General features: G+C 41.6%; 1 protein-coding gene across 2 annotated transcripts in view; it reads right to left on the reverse strand.

Annotated features, from left to right (window-relative positions):
* The window catches only part of STK4 (serine/threonine kinase 4), a 90,144-nt gene that overhangs the window by 64,008 nt on the left and 5,987 nt on the right, over window positions 1-20,149 (reverse strand). For both annotated transcript variants that reach the window (XM_070420870.1, XM_070420871.1), the window contains exons 2-7: window positions 19,402-19,482; window positions 11,311-11,439; window positions 8,820-8,934; window positions 5,723-5,887; window positions 4,421-4,588; window positions 1,967-2,104 (exon numbers count right to left, since the gene is read on the reverse strand). In XM_070420870.1, coding sequence (XP_070276971.1) covers window positions 1,967-2,104; window positions 4,421-4,588; window positions 5,723-5,887; window positions 8,820-8,934; window positions 11,311-11,439; window positions 19,402-19,482 — 796 coding nt within the window. The remainder of the gene's footprint in view (window positions 1-1,966; window positions 2,105-4,420; window positions 4,589-5,722; window positions 5,888-8,819; window positions 8,935-11,310; window positions 11,440-19,401; window positions 19,483-20,149) is intronic.

A 20,149-nucleotide genomic window follows, 5' to 3' on the forward strand; every position in this document is an offset into this window, starting at 1 on the left:
CAGACTGGCCAGGCACCCCAGTGGGGACCCCCACCCTGATCCAGGACACCCTTAAGGGCAAACCAGCCGGCCCCCACCTGTACACCAGGCCTCTATCCTATATAATAAAAGGGTAATATGCCTCCCGGCACCGGGATCAGCAGAGCTGCGAGGCCTCCCGGCACTGGGATCAGCGTGACAGGGGGCAGCGACCAAACCCCCGATCGCCCTGCGGCTCTGTGTGTGACAGGGGGCAGGGCCACAACCTCCCTATCCGCCCTGCTGTGTTCGTGACAGGGGAAGGCGCCCCAACCCCCTGATCAGCCCTGCTCTGTGCCTAATAGGGGGGAGCTCCCCAAACCCCTGATCGCCCTACGGCTCTGTGTTTGACAGGGTGTGGCGCACCAACCCCCTGATCGGCCCTGCTCTGTGTGTGACAGGGTGCGGCACCCCAACCCCCCGCCCCCACGGGCCCTGCTCTGTGTGTGACAGGGTAGAGCCATAACTTCTCCATCGGCCCTGCCCTGAGTGTGACAGTGGCGGTGCCCCAACCCCCTGATCGGCCCTGCTCTGTGGGTGATAGAGGGTGGCGCCCCAACCCCCCTCCATGGGCCTTGCACTGTGTGTGACAGGGTAGAGCCATAACTTCTCCATCGGCCCTGCTCTGAGTATTACAGTGGCGGTGCCCCAACCCCCTGATCGGCCCTGCTCTGTGGGTGCTAGAGGGTGGCGCCCCAACCCCTCTCCACAGGCCTTGCTCTGTGTGTGACAGGGTAGAGCCATAACCTCCCCATTGGCCCTGCCCTGAGTGTGACAGGGTGCAGCGCCCCAACCCCCTGATGCGCCCTGCTCTGTGACAGGGGGCAGCGCCCCAACCCCGATTGGCCCTGCTCTGTGAGTGACAGGGGGGAGCTCCCCAACCCCCTGATTGGCCCTGCTCTGTGCGTGACAGGGGGTGGCGCCGCAACCTCCCCATCGACCCTGCCTTGAGTGTGACAGGGGGCGGTGCCCCAACCCCCCAATCGGCCCTACCCTGAGCGTGACTGAGGGTGGCATCGCAACCTCCTGATCCACCCTGCTCTGTGCATGACAGGGGGCGGCGCCCCAACTCCCCAATCGGCCCTGCTCTGAGTCTGACCAGGGGCTGCACCTAGGGATTGGGCATGCCCTCTGCCACCCGGGAGCAGGCCTAAGCCAGCAGGTCATTATCTCCCGAGGGGTCCCAGACTGCGAGAGGGCACAGGCCAGGCTGGGGGACCCGCCCCCCCCAGTGCACAAATTTTTGTGCACCGGGCCTCTAGCTTTATTATAAATTATTATCTTTATATGTCTCCTTATATCATAGACATTATACTGATTCTTTTAAAATTATGGGCATAAACAGGTTTATTATCTATGAGTTTCATTTCAGAAGAGTAATGAGTGTTAAAAAAGTACATATATATATATATATATATATAGATAGATAGATAGATAGGTTGTCCCAAAAAATGTATACACTTTGAATAATTATAAAGGCAGTGTTTATTAAAAACCATTTCATTTTCAAAATTAAGCTATCAGCTGTCAAAGTGTGTATACATTTTTTGAATATCCTGTATATATGGGGACTGATATGGTTGAAAACTATTGGCCCAGCTAATAATAACAGCAAATATTTGTCAAATCCATATCGTACTATCTGTAATATGTGTAAAGCATTGTTCAAAGTTATACATATTATATCACGTCATCTTCAGGTGCTCACTAAATGTCAATTCCCATTCTCTAATCCCATAGAGCCCTGTATTTTCTTGTCATATTGTCTTGTTCAATGATTTAACATTCTTTTCTATGTCTTTTTGACTCAGTTAGGACCAAACCTCCTGAGAAGCAGGAAATGTCTTATATTTTCTTCCCCTCTCCACACAGGTGTAGGTGGGTTAAAAGCATCTTTTGGTTAGCATGTGAATGAAATACAGAGGGAGCACCTCAGGGTGATTCATACCTGTAGGAGTTGAGTGGCTGTGGCTCTATGCTCAGGGCTCTTTACAAGACACTGCTTCACAAAATCCATGAAGCTATCTGACCATAGTTCTGGCTTTCGGAATGTGGGAGGAGGGTTGGTAGGAATCATAAAGATTGCCTGGTTAAAAAAAAAGAAAAGTAAAATAAAAGTGATGCTTCAATTAAAATGTAACTGGAAATACATTTGAAGTTTGATAAAATGATTTTTCCTTTATCCACTAAAGAGCCCACCCAAATTCCAACAAAAGTCTAAGTATTCAAAGTAAGAAGTCTGACAATTAAAGAACTTGATATAAATCACTCCCTCCTTCCCCCTTCCTGCCCTCACCTTCTCCCTCTTTCATATGTATCCTTGTCCCCCAAACCTCACAATATCCACCAAAATTTTTAAAAATATATTTTTTTAAAAATTGATTTTTAGAGAGAGAGCAAGGGAAAGGCAGAGAGAGAAACACTTATGTACTGGGGATCGAGCCTGCAACCCAGGCATGTGCCCTGACCAGGAAATGAACCAGCAACCTTCTGGTGCACAGGACGACTCCTAACCAACTGAGTTACACTGGCCAGTCCCCACCAAGCTTTTTAAAACTTTCGTTAACCACAGTACATTGCCTTTCAAAGTAAAAAGGCAAGACCTAAGAGCATCAATATCCTAAAGATAAAAACCTCAGCCGCAGAGCTGTCAAATTTCCCTCCTTCCTAAAGGTACCACCACCACTGGCTATAACTAGTTACTGCAAGGAGACCATAAACTCAGAAGTCCCCAAAATCATAAGGGAGTCATTCCCTTTCAAACCAAACCAATTCAACATACTTAAAAAAAAAAAATTGGCCCACTACATTGCAGTTAATTGAGTTTCCAGTAAAAGAGCCACAGTTTAAAAAAAACCTCTTTGCAATAATCAGCTTAAATTATAGTCTTTAAATCTAAAAATATAACCAGTAAATAATCCTACCCTTCCCCACTTCTGCACCTCCCAAAAGAGAGGGGAACTTATCTTGGGGCCCATGAATACTTTTTTAAAAAACTGTTAAGTCTTTCAATAGAAGAACTAACTAATCAGAGAAGAGAAGGAGCTGGGTTGGGAGGTATAAAGACTATAAAGCCCAAGGAAGGGTTGAGGTCTGATAACAGTGCTGTGGTGAGGGGTCCTGTGGGTGGTGGTGGTAAAGCCTGGAAGCTCCTTAGGGTGTTTTGGTGGAGAGTAAATCTATGGGTCCTTAACACTCTAGAGCAGTGATGGCGAACCTATGACACTCATTTTTTTGATTGATTTTTCTTTGTTAAGTGGCACTTAAATATATAAAATAAATATCAAAAATATAAATCTTTGTTTTACTATGGTTGCAAATATCAAAAAATTTCTATATGTGACACGGCACCAGAGTTAAGTTAGGGTTTTTCAAAATGCTGACACGCCGAGCTCAAAAGGTTCGCCATCACTGCTCTAGAAGTAGATGGAGGGTGGCGAGAACAGAGCCTCCAGATCAGCGGTTCTCAACCTGTGGGTCGCGACCCCTTTGGGGGTCGAACAACCCTTTCACAAGGGTCGCCTAAGACTATCGGAAAACACATATTGAATATATAATTACATATTGTTTTTGTGATTAATCACTATGCTTTAATTATGTTCAATTTGTAACAATGAAAATACATCCTGCATATCAGATATTTACATTACGATTCATAACAGTAGCAAAATTACGGTTATGAAGTAGCAACGACAATAATTTTATTGTTGGGGGTCACCACAACATGAGAAACTATATTAAAGGGTCACGGCATTAGGAAGGTTGAGAACCACTGTTCCAGATGAAGGAGGGTGGTGATCTACAAACCAAAACTTACAAATTTAAATACCTGCAAGGGCCAGGCAGGAATAAGACAACACATGAACCAGGCTGGGTGTTAGTGACAGGCGTTCAAAAAAATAGTTTGCTTTCCTCTTACCATTACTATCCAACAAATCATACTATAAGACAAATTGTACTATAAGACAAACGTTAGAGAAAACACTGCAGTATGTGACAACCGATACTTGGTAGACAGGGAACTGTGGAGACTGATGAAGTGGAAAGCCCATGCCCTGGATAATGGAGAAGACCACTGCTCAGCGCCAGTTAATGTTATATTAAAATGTGAGCAGCTCAACTAAAAAAATATACATTGCACAAGTCACACCAAGCATTTCCGTGGCCTATGTCCTGCCTAGGGCTACCGATACAGCCTCTGGAATGAAGAGGGGTAAATTATACTTTAAGTAATTAGAGGCTACAACTAGTGGAAGTGTATCATCTGGAGTCCAGACTAACATTTAATAACATATAATTAATTCATTTGTCATTTGGTACCTAACCAAGTAAGTCATTTAACAAACTTTCTAATGATGACAAGTAACTAACCACTCCACTGGTTTCCCATCCATTTCCTTACCCTCATTGGATGGATATCGGCATATGGGGGCTTCCCTTCAGCCATTTCTATGGCAGTTATTCCCAATGACCAGATGTCCGCCACACAGTTGTACCCAATTTCCTGAATCACTTCTGGAGCCATCCAAAATGGTGTTCCTATGACTGTATTTCGCTTGGCCATAGTATCCTAAAATAGAAAGGAGAGAGATCAACACTAAGCATCAAAACTATGAAGAAAAAAAGACTTTTCCAACAATAAGAACTGTCTTACACCTGAAATACATATAAAAACCATACTCAAGGCATGACCCAGCAAGTTACAAAAAAATTCAAATGACCTAGAGACATAATAGATTCTCAGTCAGTTACTAAAACACAAAAAATAATAATCCTTTATAATAAAGAGGTAATATGCAAATAGACAGTCACACCATCGCACAAGATGGCCGGCAGGGAGGGCAGTTGTGGGGGACCAGGCTGGCAGCGGAGGACAGTTAGGGGTGACTGGGCTGGCAGGGGAGGGCAGTTGGGTGGGACCAGGCTGGCAGAGGAGGGCAGTTGGGGAGGGACCAGGCCTGCAGGGGATGGCAGTTAGGGGTGATCAGGCTGGCAGGGGAGGGCATTTGGGGACGATCGGGCCGGCAGGGGAGCAGTTAGTCGTCGATCAGGCTGGCAGGGGTGTGGTTAAGGGGTGATCAGGCTGGCAGGCAGAAGTGGTTAGGGGCAATCAGGAAGGCAGGCAGGTGAGTGGTTGGGAGCCAGCAGTCCCGGATTGTGAAAGGGATGTCCGACTGCCGGCAGTCAGACATCCCCCAAGGGGTCCCAGATTGGAGAGGGTGCAGGCTGGGCTGAGGGACACCCCCCCCCCCCCCGCCCCCAGTGCACGAATTTCATGCACCAGGCCTCTAGTTAATCAATAAAAACCCTAAAATAAGATAGACAAAAATTAAAGATTACTAAAAACTAATGTTGACAATAGCTTCCCTCACCTGCCGGCCTGATGGCCTGATGGCCCCCAACTGCCCTCCCCTGCCAGCCTGGTCACATCCAACTGCCCTCCCCTGCCGGCCTGATCGCCCCCAACTGCCCTGCCCTGCTGACCTGATTGCCCCTAAGAGCCCTCCCCTGCCGGCATTAATGTGAGAGAGATACATCGATTGGTTGCCTCCTGTACTCGCCCCAGACCTGGGCTGGGGATTGAATCTGCAATCCAGGTACATGCCCTTGATCAGGAATTGAACCTGCAATCCTTTGGTGCATAGGCCAACACTCTAACCACTTAACAACACTGGCCAGAGCAACAAGTAACAGTTTTACTTACTGTAAGTTGACCTGCTACCCCAAAATCTGCAAGTTTTGCATGTCCTTCTGTATTTAGCAAAATATTTCCTGCCTTGATATCTCGGTGTATTTTTCTCATAAAATGAAGGTATTCCAGTCCCTTAAGTGTTGATTGTAATATTGTAGCTATTTCATCTTCTGTTAACTAAAAAAGAATGAGAAATCAAAATCCTTTAGTTTACATCAGGACATTTGAAAAAGGAAAAAAAAAAAAAAGATCCAAAATTCCTTTCCTAGAATACAAATATAAGACCTTATTCAGCCTGTAAACAGCATTTGACAGCAATACCATTGCTACACTAACAACTCCCAAAGTTGTATTTCCAGCCCAGATCTCTTCCCAAATACGAGATTCATATATCTGCCTACACAACATGTCCAATGAATACCTAACAAGCATCATAAGCATAATATATCAACTCAAATTCTTTATTTCTGCCACTACCTTTCCCTTCTCCTTACCACCCACCCAACCTATTCTACTCTTCCCAGTCTCCTCTCTCTCAGTAAAAGACAATTTCATTCTTTCAGTTGTTCTGCCCCAAAACCTTGAGGCCATTCTTCGCTTTTCTCTGTCTTCAAAATATATCCAAACGTATCCTCTGTAATCATCCCGGTCCAAGCCACCATCAAGTCCTACCTGAACTATCCTAATAATTTCCTAACCAGTCTCATTGCTTCTGCCCTTGACCCTCTGCAATGTATTTTCCACACAGAAGCCAGAAAGTCTGATAACTAGGTTAAGTCACACTTCAAAAGAAGTAGAGCCAAGACTAAAAGTTAGGTCTTTCTATTCCCAAATCCCATATTTTCTGTGCCACAGTATACTCCCTTCTGAGTGTGAGTTGTTTGTCATAAGGGAAACTGAGTGAGAACTTGTGGGTTGATTTTGTTTAGATCTGGGACTGACCAGATAAGTGTTCATCATTCAAGAAATACTTTTTTCAGGACCCTGTGTGTCAGGTGGCTTTCTTGGTGCTGGGGATATAGTAGTAAACAGATCAAAGACATTTTTAAATGCAGGGTATGTTTCCAATAGGGAAGACATCACATAAATAGATATACAAAGAATGCATAATATGTCAGATGGTGATAATGCTGCATTGACCAATAAGGCAGGATAAAGGAGTAGAGAATGAAGATGTAAGCCAGATCTGCTCAAAACCCCAATGGCTTCCTCAGTCACTCCAAAGCCAGTCCTCACCAAGGTCTTACATGAGCTGGTTCCCAGCTACCTTCATCTTCTACCACTCTCTACCTTGCTCATTCTGTCTCAGCCATCTAGGCTTCCTTGATGTTCCTCAAACGCTCTGAGCACACTCCCACTTCTGGGCTTTCTGACCTGCTGCTCTCTCTGTCTACAGTGTTCTTCATCTAGATTTCTGTATGACTTGCTCCCTTACTGCACTCTCTGTCTCTGATGTTACCTCATCAGAAAACCAGCGAGGCCTTCCCTAGCTCCCTCCATTCCTAGATGATTCATTCTCTATTCCTTTATCCTACCTTATTGGTATAATGCAGCATTATCACCATCTGACATATTATACATTATTTGTATACCTATTTATGTAATGTCTTCCCTATTGGAAACATACTCTGCATTTAAAAATGCCTTTGATCTGTTTACTACTATATCCCCAGCACCAAGAAAGCCACCTGACACATAGTAGGGTCCTGAAAAAAATATTTCTTGAATGATGAACACTTATCTGGTCAGTCCCAGATCTAAACAAAATCAACCCACAAGTTCTCACTCAGTTCCCCTTATGACAAACAACTCACACTCAGAAGGGAGTATACTGTGGCACAGAAAATATGGGATTTGGGAATAGAAAGACCTAACTTTTAGTCTTGGCTCTACTTTTTTAGCTGTGTGACTTAACCTAGTTATCAAACTTCTCTTAGTCTCAGTTTCTCAATCTATGAAATAAAAATATCACCTTTCTTCAAGAGTGTCATGAAAATGAAATGATATAAGGTATGTTAGAATCCAGTAACTACTACACTATCAACCCATCAATAAATATTTAAGGAACATCTATTATGAGCCAGGCACTATGCTAATAACATTAAAAATAGCTAATAATTACTAAGCATTTATTCTATACTAGCCACTATTTTTTGTAATCTCATTTAATACTTACAATTAACAAATGAAGTATGTACTATTATTATCACCATTTTATAGATGATGAAGCTGAAGCACAAATTAAGTAATTTGTGCCAAAGGTCACAGAGCTAATAAATGATAGAGCTTACACTAATATCCAAGCAAACACTATTGGCAAGGAAGCAAGCTAGAGTTTGGGGTACCTTCTGTGGCCAAAGAGAACAAAGCTTGTCACTTGTTTCCTGGCCCCTTATTCTAAACAGCTGAACTAATCACTATGGTAGCGCTGCCCAAAAGAAATATATGTGAGCCACAAATACAACTTTTAATTTTCGAGTAGCCACATTTAAAAAATAAAATAACAAGCAAATTAATTTTGATAATACATTTTACTTAACCATACATGTCCAAAATATTATGATTCCAACATTAGTTCAATATAAAAAATTATATACTTTTTAAATTATTTTTTTGTAATAATTCTTCCAAATCTGGTGTGTATTTAATACTTACAACACTTTTCAAATCAGACAAGCCATATTTCAAGTCCTCAATAACCATATGTGCCTAGTGACTATCATGTAATCACAGTAATAACAAATAATCTTTCACAGAAAGTATTCTCTTATTAATAGGATGCAGAGGAAGTTAATCTGTGAACATTATGGGTAGGAGAAGAAAACTAACTCCAAACTGAAACATTTAAAATTTATTGCTTAAGCACTAGATAGTCAGTTTTATCTCAGTATGAAATAAGCAAAACATGTAAATATCACTGGATTGGAAGGTTGTCAAAACTGCCACATTTAAGAGACATTAAAGAGCAAAGAGGGGGGAAAAAACATGGAAAGGGGAAAAATCTAAGTCATCTCTCTAGATGTGGTAGTAGGAGAGCACACCAAAAGGCAGAAAAAAGAAGATGGCATAAGAGACTAGCCCAGTGGCATTATTCTAGAAGAAAACTTACTGTTTTATTTCGTAACCGAATGATATCAGATACAGAACCAGCCCCACAGTACTCCATAACGATCCACAAGTCTGTGTTCTTAAAATAACTGCCATAGTATTTGACTACATGAGGGCTAGAGAGAGAGAGACAATATATGTTAGTGGGAAAACCTTCAAACATCTCTATTAATTCATGCTGTTAAACACCTGAAAATTTCTCTGCTCAAAAGAGCAAGTATTCATATTTATAGTTAAAATGGGCACCCTCCTGATAAGAATGTAAACTAGTATAACTTTTTTGGAGGGCAATAAGTAACAAAAGTGGAAAAAATGTATGGGTCCTCTAACCCAGCATTTCTAAGTCTACAATTCATTCTAAAAAAAATATTACAGCTATTAAAAAAGAAATGATTACCATTGTAGTACTGTTTATAAAACTGATAATTTAGATACCATCTAAATGTCCAACATTAGGGAGTTTAGTTACAGAATACTTGATAATATGAGATTCCCTGTTCTCTCTCTCTCTCTCTCTCTCTCTCTTTCTCTCTCTCTCTCTCTCTCTCTCTCTCTCTCTCTCTCTCTCTCTCTCACACACACACACACACACACACACACACACACAGGCAATTACATGATAATAAGTATAGTGAAACTCCAAAAAGAGATATGGAAGGATATGTATACCAAGTAGTATTTAACAATGATTATTTCTCCAAAGGGAAAAGTGATTTTATCTTCTTCTTTTTATTTGAAATTTTCCTAGATGTCACATGTAGTTTGGGGGTTAAAAACAAAAACCCACTACAATCTATTATAAAGAAAAAATTTGGAGTTTCAAGCCTGAAGAGAGATTTCAAACAAGGAATTTCAGAGAAAAATCAAACATTCCATTACAACGAAATAATTTGCCATCTGAGAGCTACCAGCTTTAACTGGCTAGATTATTATCAGGGTTCAGTAATGTTGCATAATAACTGAAGATGCTAAAACCAACTGGGCTTCATTAACTCTCAGGATTTCAAGCCCTTCATCCTTAGGAAATATGCCAATGACAAGGACAGCAGGAAAACCCCCACATAAGTGAATATTAATGAAGACATGGATGAATAAGTCTGTTAAGGTACATATAACCACACTTGCTCACACCTCCCTAAATTCCTATGGCATTTACAGCCTCTAGGAGGCAATTACTGTCAGGTACTTCCTGTTGGAATATGTTCTATACATCTTGTATTTTCAGCTAGATTTTCTGTACATTTATATGCCTGGCCTGTCCAGTCTACTCCCAGGGGATGAGAACTCGGCCCTGTATTTCTTTGTATTCCTTACAGTACTTAGCACAGAGCAGGCTCTTCAAAATACCACTTCTCTAATTACAGACATTTGTATACCCTGTTTGGAATACAGCTGCGTAGTCGCTCAAAAGCGGCAAAGTGTCAATTTGTCAACTGGAAAGAGCTCCCATAATATATCTTATGGAGGAGGAAAAGCAACCCTGCTACCTTACTCTGGTCAAGACAATCAAGAAATATGAGGTTTTTATCTCATGTAAAGTAACCAACAGTGTATAGAGAATAAAAGAAAGAGAGGGAGGGAGAAGAGATATGACTGAGACTTGAGGGCTCCAGGGCAAATTTCCTAGCAGGTAGCTCCCCCTGTCCTAATGTTGAAGCTTTACCAAAAAAAAAAAAAAAGGGGGTGGGGGGGTGGGGGGTGGGGTGGGGTGGGGGAAGAGTACCAAGTTGATCTGTTGACCAAAAGAGCTTCGGAAGAATGAATGCAGCTTTAAGTGCAAGACTTTCTCATTCCCCTTTCAACTCCCTAGAGCTGGCATTGCCCCTAAGTTTGGGTTTCTCTCACATCTAAACAGTACTGGGGAAGCCCGCTCCATCACTGTGAACACTCATGTTGTCACGGAATTTCAGAGCAAACCACGTGCTTTTCTGCGGTCGCCTGTTGGCTTGACTTCCTGCTATAGCATTTGACAAATCTTAGTTCCTCAAAAATAACATATTTAGCTACTCTTAGCTTGAATAATTTATTAAAGATATAAAGAAAGGACCAATAAGACAGAAATAAGTATTCTCTTTTAACATATCTATCTGTATATCCTAAGGTTTCTAAAGCTAAAATGCATTGAATTATCTCTTCTTAACTGTCTCTGGAGAAATGTTTTCTCAATAGGAAGTAAGAGATCATTATTTAAAAAAAAAGCTAGCACCACCTTCTCTCTCTTCGCCTCTTCTTCCTAGTTTTGAAAAGGGCTTACTGAAAAAACAAAACAGAAAACTATGCAGAAATAGAAACTATAAAAGTTTAGCTACAAAAACACAAACTTGTTCATTATATTTTTTTTCTGGAAAAAAATAAACACATGCATAGTGATTCCATTAAGCGCTCCCTTCTGTAAAACATTTAAGTAAATGCAACTCTAGGCATCAAACTATTTAAATGATCACAGCAAATTCAAAAGCATGTTCTCTCCAGAGTTAATACCACATCTTTACCTGTCACATTGCTGCATTATAGAGATTTCTTTGATTATCTCCTGCAGGTCTGATTCCACAGGAACTTGCTTAATAGCCACGATCTGGCCTGTCTCTTTATGAATAGCTTTGTATACGCTGCCATAGGACCTATAATTGGAGGAAGGAGAACATTTATTAAAGTCACAAGCCAAGAGATAAATGTGGTAAAACATAAGCAACTTTCAGTTCTAATTTATATGCTGAAGTACCTAATACATGTATACTTAGCTCTACCTGCAAAATTGAGATAGCTAAAGTACGTTTGTGGGGGGGAGACGGGGCGGGGGAGGGGGGGTGGGAATTGCCATTAAGAAAACTACCATAAAATGGCATCTTAAAAACTTGACATTTAAATTGTACTAAATGTGTTAGTATGAAATTATTATAGTATCTACCATTTCATGTCTGATGTCTGCCGAAAACTGTGTATCATCTCAGTTCATCCTTACACACACACACACACACACACACACACAACAATGGAAAAGGGGCCATTATCCCTATTACACAATTAAATGTGAAAAGGCTCAGAGGGACTACATGACTTGGCCAAGGTCACACATAAGTGATAAATAAATGGTCAGTCCAGAATTTGAATCCAGTTGTGACTGAATACAAAGCCTTAGCTCGCTCCACATCGTATTATACTGGGTCACAAACTGGAGGTCTTTGTTTCCTTGTGCTCACTCTAGTACTGAGTTCTTCATTCCTTGCTCCTCTTACTTGCAATAAAACTTAAAACACTATGGAAATGAATTAAAGGTCTAAGCCTCTTTAAATGCTAGTATCAGGTGAACAGAGCATATAACTATTCTTTTTGCCTTTTACTCCATCTTTTCTTAAGAGCTTATTATGAAAATAAAAAGTATATATATGTATATTCATTCAATTTGGAGGCTAAGAGTATTAGATTTAGAATCTAAAGACCTAGTCCTACCACCACCACATTTACAGACATAGTTTTAATTTTTAACCCTGTTGTGCCTCAATTTTCTCATCTGTAAAATGACAACAACACCAACTACTTTACAAGACAATTGTAATGGTCAAATGACATGCCATCATCACCTTAAATAGATTATAGCTTCACTGAAATTCTGATGGCTGTCAGTGAAATAGTGAGTAAACTGTCTTTCCTGTTTCCCAAATATTCCTGCTTCTTCATAATGTCTTGGTGAGAAAAGATCAAAATAGCTGAGTGCTCTACGTTGCCAAAATGGTACTCAATATTCATTTCAATGTGTTTGTTTTTAAAAATCTATGCGGAGCATATAAAAAATTTCTACTCCACCAGAAACCTTTACATTGACAAAACTACTATAGTGATCCTTAAATGTTACATAAGCTTTTTTTTTTCTCAAGAGTAAAGCAACCACTGACAATGTGGAGAAGACCCTTCTTCTTTGCTAAGGTAATCCTCTGATTTGTTAGGATGGTGAACTCCTTTTCCCAGGGGATAAAGCCAGTCACAGTAATCCTATTTCTTTCAGCCAATGACCTAGTTCTGACCAATGAAATTTGAGGGGAATTCTGCTGAAGGGTTTCTGGGTAAGGCTTTCTTCCCAGGTAAGAGAAAAACACCCAAGGCCCATTTTTACTTGCTACTTCCTTTCTGCTTTGGTTACTGTCATGTGAGGCATGATGCTTGAAACTAATGTGGTCATCTTGAGATGATGAAAATTACACAAATGCTAAACCATTATTCAAGCCAATTAACCATTCTGGAATCTTTCACTCCCAGATTTATTATACTTAGTTATTAAATGCCCTTATTGGTTAGCCACTGTTAGTGGGGTATTCTGTTACTTTCAGCCAAAGTTATTCTTGATATGCTAATTCCCATCTGTGTGAAAATGCCTTTATTTCACCTTCTTTCTGGAATGACTTTTGCTGGACACAGAATTCTTCTTTGATAATAGCTTTCCCTCAGCATTTTTACTGCAATTTTCCAGTTTATATTGCTGTTCAAAGTCAGCTATCACTAGATTATCGTTTTTTCACAGGTAATCTCTCTGTAGCTTTTAAGATTTCCTCTTCATCCTTAACATTCTACAATTTTACTAGTAGTTGATTTATTTGGCATTTCATAAACTTCTACAATCTGAAAGCACATATCTTTCTTCAAGTCTGAAGAATTCTCAGCATTATCTCTTTATTTCCTCTTTATCTCTTCTTTATATCCTTCTAGAATTCCTCTTGGACCTGTATTAGACTTCCTCAATCCATGCTGTCCTCTTGGTTTCTAACACTGTATTTCTCTGTCCTGCATTTTGTGATTGGTCCCACTTCTCTCTTCCAATTCACAAATTCTCTTTTCAGCTTCTCTAGTTTACTGTTTATCCAATTTATTAGGCCTTTAGAACTTCAATAATTGTAGTTTTCATTGTCAAGATTCCCAGCTTCTTATTATTCATGGGGCTGGCTGACTGTTCATGTTAATAATCTGGTATTCTTTTAAGGATGTCATTCCCTCCTTTTATCTTTTTGAAAATCATAAACAAACATGTTAAATCTCTTTTCAGACTGCTCCATTATTTCTACTTCCTTGGGTGTGAATTCTCCCATTTGTTAGGTCTGCTGATTATATCATGGCAGTGGATTTTTTTGTATGAGTTTCCTTTTATCTTGAATGATTTTTCTCTATATAATGCTCACTGTCATGAGCAGTCCATGATGGTTTCATAGTTCCCTCAGCCAGTCATCCAGGCTGTACAATTTAAACCTGATCTCATATTAGAAGTTTGAGGGTTTTGCCCCTGAAGATACCAGACCTGAATGCAGTCCCGGCCCAGTTCCTATCGTCAGACCAGCATCTCCCCTTTTTCTCCAGTCCACATATGATACACAAATTTATTTCAGATTTAGTTCATAGATGCAGAGCTCGTCACAGCCCATAACTTCATGTAGAAAGCCCACCTGCAATCTCTGACAAGGACAGACATGCTTTACCCCTTTCTTACTGTTTCAGATATCTTTTCTATCACGGATCCATAGCTGTCTATGTATCCTAATATTTAAAAAATTAATTTTCACTCATTATTCTTATGTATTTAAAATGGAAAGGAGAGCTCCACATGCTCATTCAGTAATGTTGACCAGAATACTCTCCATGCTTCCTTATGCCATCTTGATAGCAAAGAAAACTCTGATAGTTCATATGAGCAATTAAGATACCTAATTCTACATACTGCACTTACAGTGATCTAAAGAGGATTTAGAAGGCTTACCAGTAAGCAATCATGCTCACTTACAGGCAAGGCCCTTAAGACCTGATTGCCTACAAAAGAAACAGTGAAATTTAACTGGCAATGATGGTGGGAAGCACGCGTTTCCCATAAGCCATACAAGGCAAAGATCAATGTAGAAAAACAGAAATATTTGAGGGCAAATTAACCAGGTACAAGTCTTAACATTACCACTCACTAGCTATGAAACCACAGGCAAGATGTTTTTATGAGGCACTGTATACACCATTAAGTAAAATAGGAGGGAAAAACCACTAGGCTTTAATTCAAAGCACTTTCCAAGTGCTGTCCAGTCTTCCTGGTCTGGAGCTTTGGCTCCACTGTCCACAGATCCACACAATTTCCTTAAAATGCTGTCCTTTAGCCAGTTATTTTCACAAGGCACATGTCAGTGCGAGTTTGCAATCCATTCATTTTCCAGAACAGTTTAAGGATGGCATGGCAGTTTGTGTTGAGAAGTAAGTGCAGTTAAGGTCTTCCTTCAGGACTTTGCTGCTTAAATGAGGCTTGATCAGGTTCTTTCAGCCATAATGACAGAAATTCAAGCATTTGTGGGAAGAATAATATGGGAAGAAAGACTTGAAGCATTATTTTTTTGTCCCTGGTAATATTTTTATAGGAAAATTTCCATCGATGAGGATGTTCATGGGTCTAAAACACAATTAAAAATAATCATAATTAGCTTAGTTTTTCCTTACATTATGTTCTGTCTATAGTTTTCTTTTCATATTCTCCAAACCCAATCAATCCAGACACAGCTCCCTTAAAGAACACCTAAATATACTTGAAGACCTAAGATTTAACTTTAATTTGACATGAGGAAATCTGAAAAATGCTTCAGTTGATACAGTTAAAAATAAAATACTAGTTGCCCACTTACTGAGCACTTACTATGTGACAAGCACTGTACTAAGTACTTTACCCCCATTATCTCATGTAATATTCAACCCTAAGAGAGAGATACTAATATCCCCATATTATAGCTGAGGCTTGTGAAGCTTCAAAATATTAAGCAATTTTCCCAAGCTCACTTGTTTATTATGACTAATAAACAGCAGAGCAAGGGTTTTAACACAGGTCTGTCTGACTTCAAAGTCTATACCCTTATTGCTGTAACACACTTCTACTAAAAAATGAAAGAAACAAGTTAGTTACATAGTCAGTTATGCCTAGCACTCTTTATCTTATTCAAAGCATAACCTGTGATCGTTGTTAGATTAAGGGCCTTAGATTCATTTCTTTGAGGAAAATAGCAAGGATGCCAAGCTAAAGCTGAAAAAGGCAGGCAGGAGATGTAGAGGGCAGTTGTTTTCTCATACCTTTCATGCTGCAAAGTCAACTTGCAGTCTTCAGATTTATCTTGCAACTTGTCTTTAGCAGCACAGATGGTATCATCTTTTACTTTCCTTCTCTGCTGAATTTCGTGCTGGATTCCAAAGAGTATTTTTCCAACTTACAAAAAGATGATGACTAATGCTTTTTACAAGGAGGTAATCCATGAAAAACCTATTCCATGTAATCCAGGATAGGGTTTAATGCAGGGGTGGGCAAACTTTTTGACTCGAGGGCCACAATGGGTTCTTAAACTGGACCGGAGGGCCGGAACAAAAGCATGGATGGAGTGTTTGTGTGAACTAATATAAATTCAAAGTAAACATCATTACATAAAAGGGTACGGTCTTTTTTTTTTTTTTAGTTTTATTCATTTCAAGCGGGCCGGATCTGGCCTGAGGGCCGTAGTTTGCCCATGGCTGGTTTAACGTGATTATCCTATCTAATAAAGAGGGAATATGCTAATTGACCCTCGTGCCATCTCAAAGATAATGGCGCCCAAAGCCAATAAGGAGGGAATATGCTAATTGACTATCACACCCTCAAAGATGGTGGTGTCCACAGCCACAAGATGGCGGCCCAGTCCCCTCAGCCCCGCCGGGGCGCCTACCTCCGGAGTCCCCCAGTCCCCTCAGCCCTCCAGCCGCCCAGGGCCGGCAGACACTTGTGTTGCCGGCAGTGGCAGGAGCAGAGATGTGATGGGGCATCGCCTTCCCCTGATGGCCAGGTCGCCTCCCGCCCCTGAAGGCTCCCAGACTGTGAGAGGGGGCAGGTAGGGCTGAGGGACCGCCCCCCCCGCGTCTCCAGTGCATGAATTTTCATGCACTGGGCCTCTACTTGAACTCCAGTAGGCATAAATGACACTAAACCCCAAAATAATTTAATGACATATAAGACTTGATTTTAAAGAGTATATAGTAATTAAACAACAGACATTTAAAATCAGAACCTGCCGAACCGGTTTGGCTCAGTGGATAGAGCGTCGGCCTTCAGACTCAAGGGTCCCAGGTTAGATTCCGGTCAAGGGTATGTACCTTGATTGCGGGCACATCCCCAGTGGGGGGTGTGCAGGAGGCAGCTGATTGATCTCTCTCATCAATGTTTCTAACTTTCTGTCCCTCTCCCTTCTTCTCTGTAAAAAATCAATAAAATATATATTTTTTTAAAAAAATAAAATAACCCCGGTCAGGTCGAAACGGCCCCGGTGTGGTAGGGACGACCCCGGTGAGGTTGAAACAGCCCCCGTGAGGTAGGGATGACCCCGGTCAGGTCGAAACGGCCCCGGTGTGTTAGGGACGACCCCGGTGAGGTTGAAACGGCCCCCGTGAGGTAGGGACGACCCCGGTGAGGTTGAAACGGCCCCGGTGTGGTAGGGACAACCCCGGTCAGGTTGAAACAGCCCCGGTGTGGTAGGGACAACCCCAGTGAGGTTGAAACGGCCCCCGTGAGGTAGGGACGACCCCGGTGAGGTTGAAACGGCCCCCGTGAGGTAGGGACGACCCCAGTCAGGTCGAAACGGCCCCGGTGTGGTAGGGACAACCCCGGTCAGGTTGAAACGGCCCCGGTGTGGTAGGGACAACCCCGGTGAGGTTGAAACGGCCCTGGTGTGGTAGGGACGGCCCCGGTGAGGTTGAAACGGCCCCCGTGAGGTAGGGACGACCCCGGTGAGGTTGAAACGGCCCCGGTGTGGTAGGGACAACCCCGGTCAGGTTGAAACGGCCCCGGTGTGGTAGGGACGACCCCAGTGAGGTTGAAACGGCCCCGGTGTGGTAGGGACGGCCCCGGTCAGGTCGAAACGGCCCCGATGTGGTAGGGACAACCCCGGTCAGGTTGAAACGGCCCCGGTGTGGTAGGGACAACCCCGGTCAGGTTGAAACGGCCCCGGTGTGGTAGGGACAACCCTGGTGAGGTTGAAACGGCCCCCGTGAGGTAGGGACGACCCCGGTGAGGTTGAAACGGCCCCCGTGAGGTAGGGACGACCCCGGTGAGGTTGAAACGGCCCCCGTGAGGTAGGGACGGCCCCGGTGAGGTTGAAACGGCCCCCGTGAGGTAGGGACGGCCCCGGTGAGGTTGAAACGGCCCTGGTGAGGCTCAGACGGCCCTGGTGAGGTTGAGACTACTCCAGTGAGGTTGGGACAAATAAAGGGGACCAGTATGGACTGATGAACAGGGGTAGATACAGAAGCAGAGCAACATTGAACAGAATGTTAAACTACAGTGGGAAGCCTGGGGAGGGTTGGGGGGGGGGATTAAGAGACCAACTGAAGGACTTATATGCATGCATATAAGATTAACCAATGGACACAAGACACGGGGCGGGGGGGGGCAGGGGGTAGGGGCCGGGGGAATGTCAAGGGGGGGAAAAAAGGAGACATATGTAATACTCTTTGTAATACTTTAAGAAATAAAAATTATTAAAATATTTAAAAAAAAATAAAATAAAATCAGAACCTACAGTAAATAGAGAATAGACATTTTTTAAAGTTAACATTTCAGTTCTTCTCTTAAATCAGTACTTGTAAGAGACTTAAAACACACACACACACACACACACACACACACACACCCTTATTTGCTTATATATACAAACTATTTCTGAAGTATACATAAAAAACTGTTACACTGGTTGCTTCTGGGATGTGGAGAGATAGAGGTAGGGGGCAGATTTTTTTCACTGTGTACACTTTTATGCTTTTTGAATTTTGAATAAGAATTACCTATTTAAAAATTAACAGCAAAAACTTAAGAAAGGGTATCCCTAAAATTTAGTATTCTTTAATTACAGGAGAATAAATAAGCACACACACAAGAATGAAAAGGATATGTAAAAGTACAAAAAAATTATGATGTAACCTTTATGTATCATGAAAGTCAATAATGGCCATTACTATTACTAAATGTCACCAGTACATTATAAACTCATCCACAAATCTGTGATTCAGGAAGTCCACTGGTACCAAACCTGGGATTTTGGATCTCTTAGGAAGACATAAAACTAGTAATAGTTCTTGATTTATTTACTATATTTCACAATGTTGCACTAACTAAAATGCTGAATTCCTTTTTAAAATTGAAACAAATTATTACATATCAATTAGAAGTCATGAACTACAAATTAAAATGTCTGACTGACAAAAAATTTTAAATAAAGTATAAACTAATTAGTGCTGTTAAATAGATAAAAATCATGCAAACCATGGATTCTACAAAAGTAAAAAACAAAAACAAAACAAAACAAAAAAACCCAATAGATGTCCTTGGTGTTAAAAAGACCAGAATCACTAAATCTTTCTAGAAAAGTGACTGAGGAAAGAGGGAAAGGGCATTTCAAGATGTAAATTTACCTCCTTCCCCACCCAGAGCAGTGCCAATATGTATCATCTCCCTTTCTTCTCCTTAGGTTTGCAAAATATTGCCAGAAGAAAGGTTCATATCCTTCTGGTGTTGGGGGAAGAAAATGACTGGCATCTACCTATATTTTCTATATACTCACCCTTCTCCAAGTTTCTCTAAGACATCAAACACTTCTTCTGGCTGTTTAGTTAAACTATCTTCATCCAACTTTTTCAGCTGCCTGTGATTGAAGAAATATAAACACAAAACACATTTTACTTGTTAGCAACTAGAACACAAAATACATTATTTTATTTTTTTAATATATTTTTATTGATTTCAGAGAGGGAAGGAGAGGGAGAGAGAGATAGAAACATCAATGCTGAGAGATAATCATTGATCAGCTGCCTCCTGCACAGCCCCTACTGGGGATTGAGCCCACAACCCAGGGATGTGCCCTGACCAGGAATCGAACCGTAACCTCCTGGCTCATAGGTCGAGGCTCAACCACTGAGTCACGCCAGCTGGGCCTAAGATGCTAATTTTAAAATAAACAATGTGCCCAGTTTGATTCCCAGTCAGGGCATATGCCCGGGTTGTGGGCTTGATCCCCAGTGTGCGGCGTGAAGAGGGCAGCCAATCAATGATTCTATCTCATCATTGATGTTTCTATCTCTCCTTCCCTTCTTCTCTGAAATCAATAAAAAAATGTTTTTTAAATACAAAATTAGCATCTTAGGAATTCCTCTATGAAGTCTTCACTAGTAAACAACAACAAAAGTAAACTAAGCGACTTATAAGGGAAGCTGAAGGGCTGTCCTATGGAAGTATAACATGTGTCCTGGGTCACCCTGATGAGCAAAATCAGGATAAGGTGGTGGAGAGCTACCAAGAGGCTAACTTCAGTC

This window comes from Myotis yumanensis, unplaced genomic scaffold, assembly GCF_028538775.1.
Source record: "Myotis yumanensis isolate MYYU_CA2020_CCGP unplaced genomic scaffold, mMyoYum1.0.hap1 SCAF_7, whole genome shotgun sequence".
Taxonomy (NCBI): domain Eukaryota; kingdom Metazoa; phylum Chordata; class Mammalia; order Chiroptera; family Vespertilionidae; genus Myotis; species Myotis yumanensis.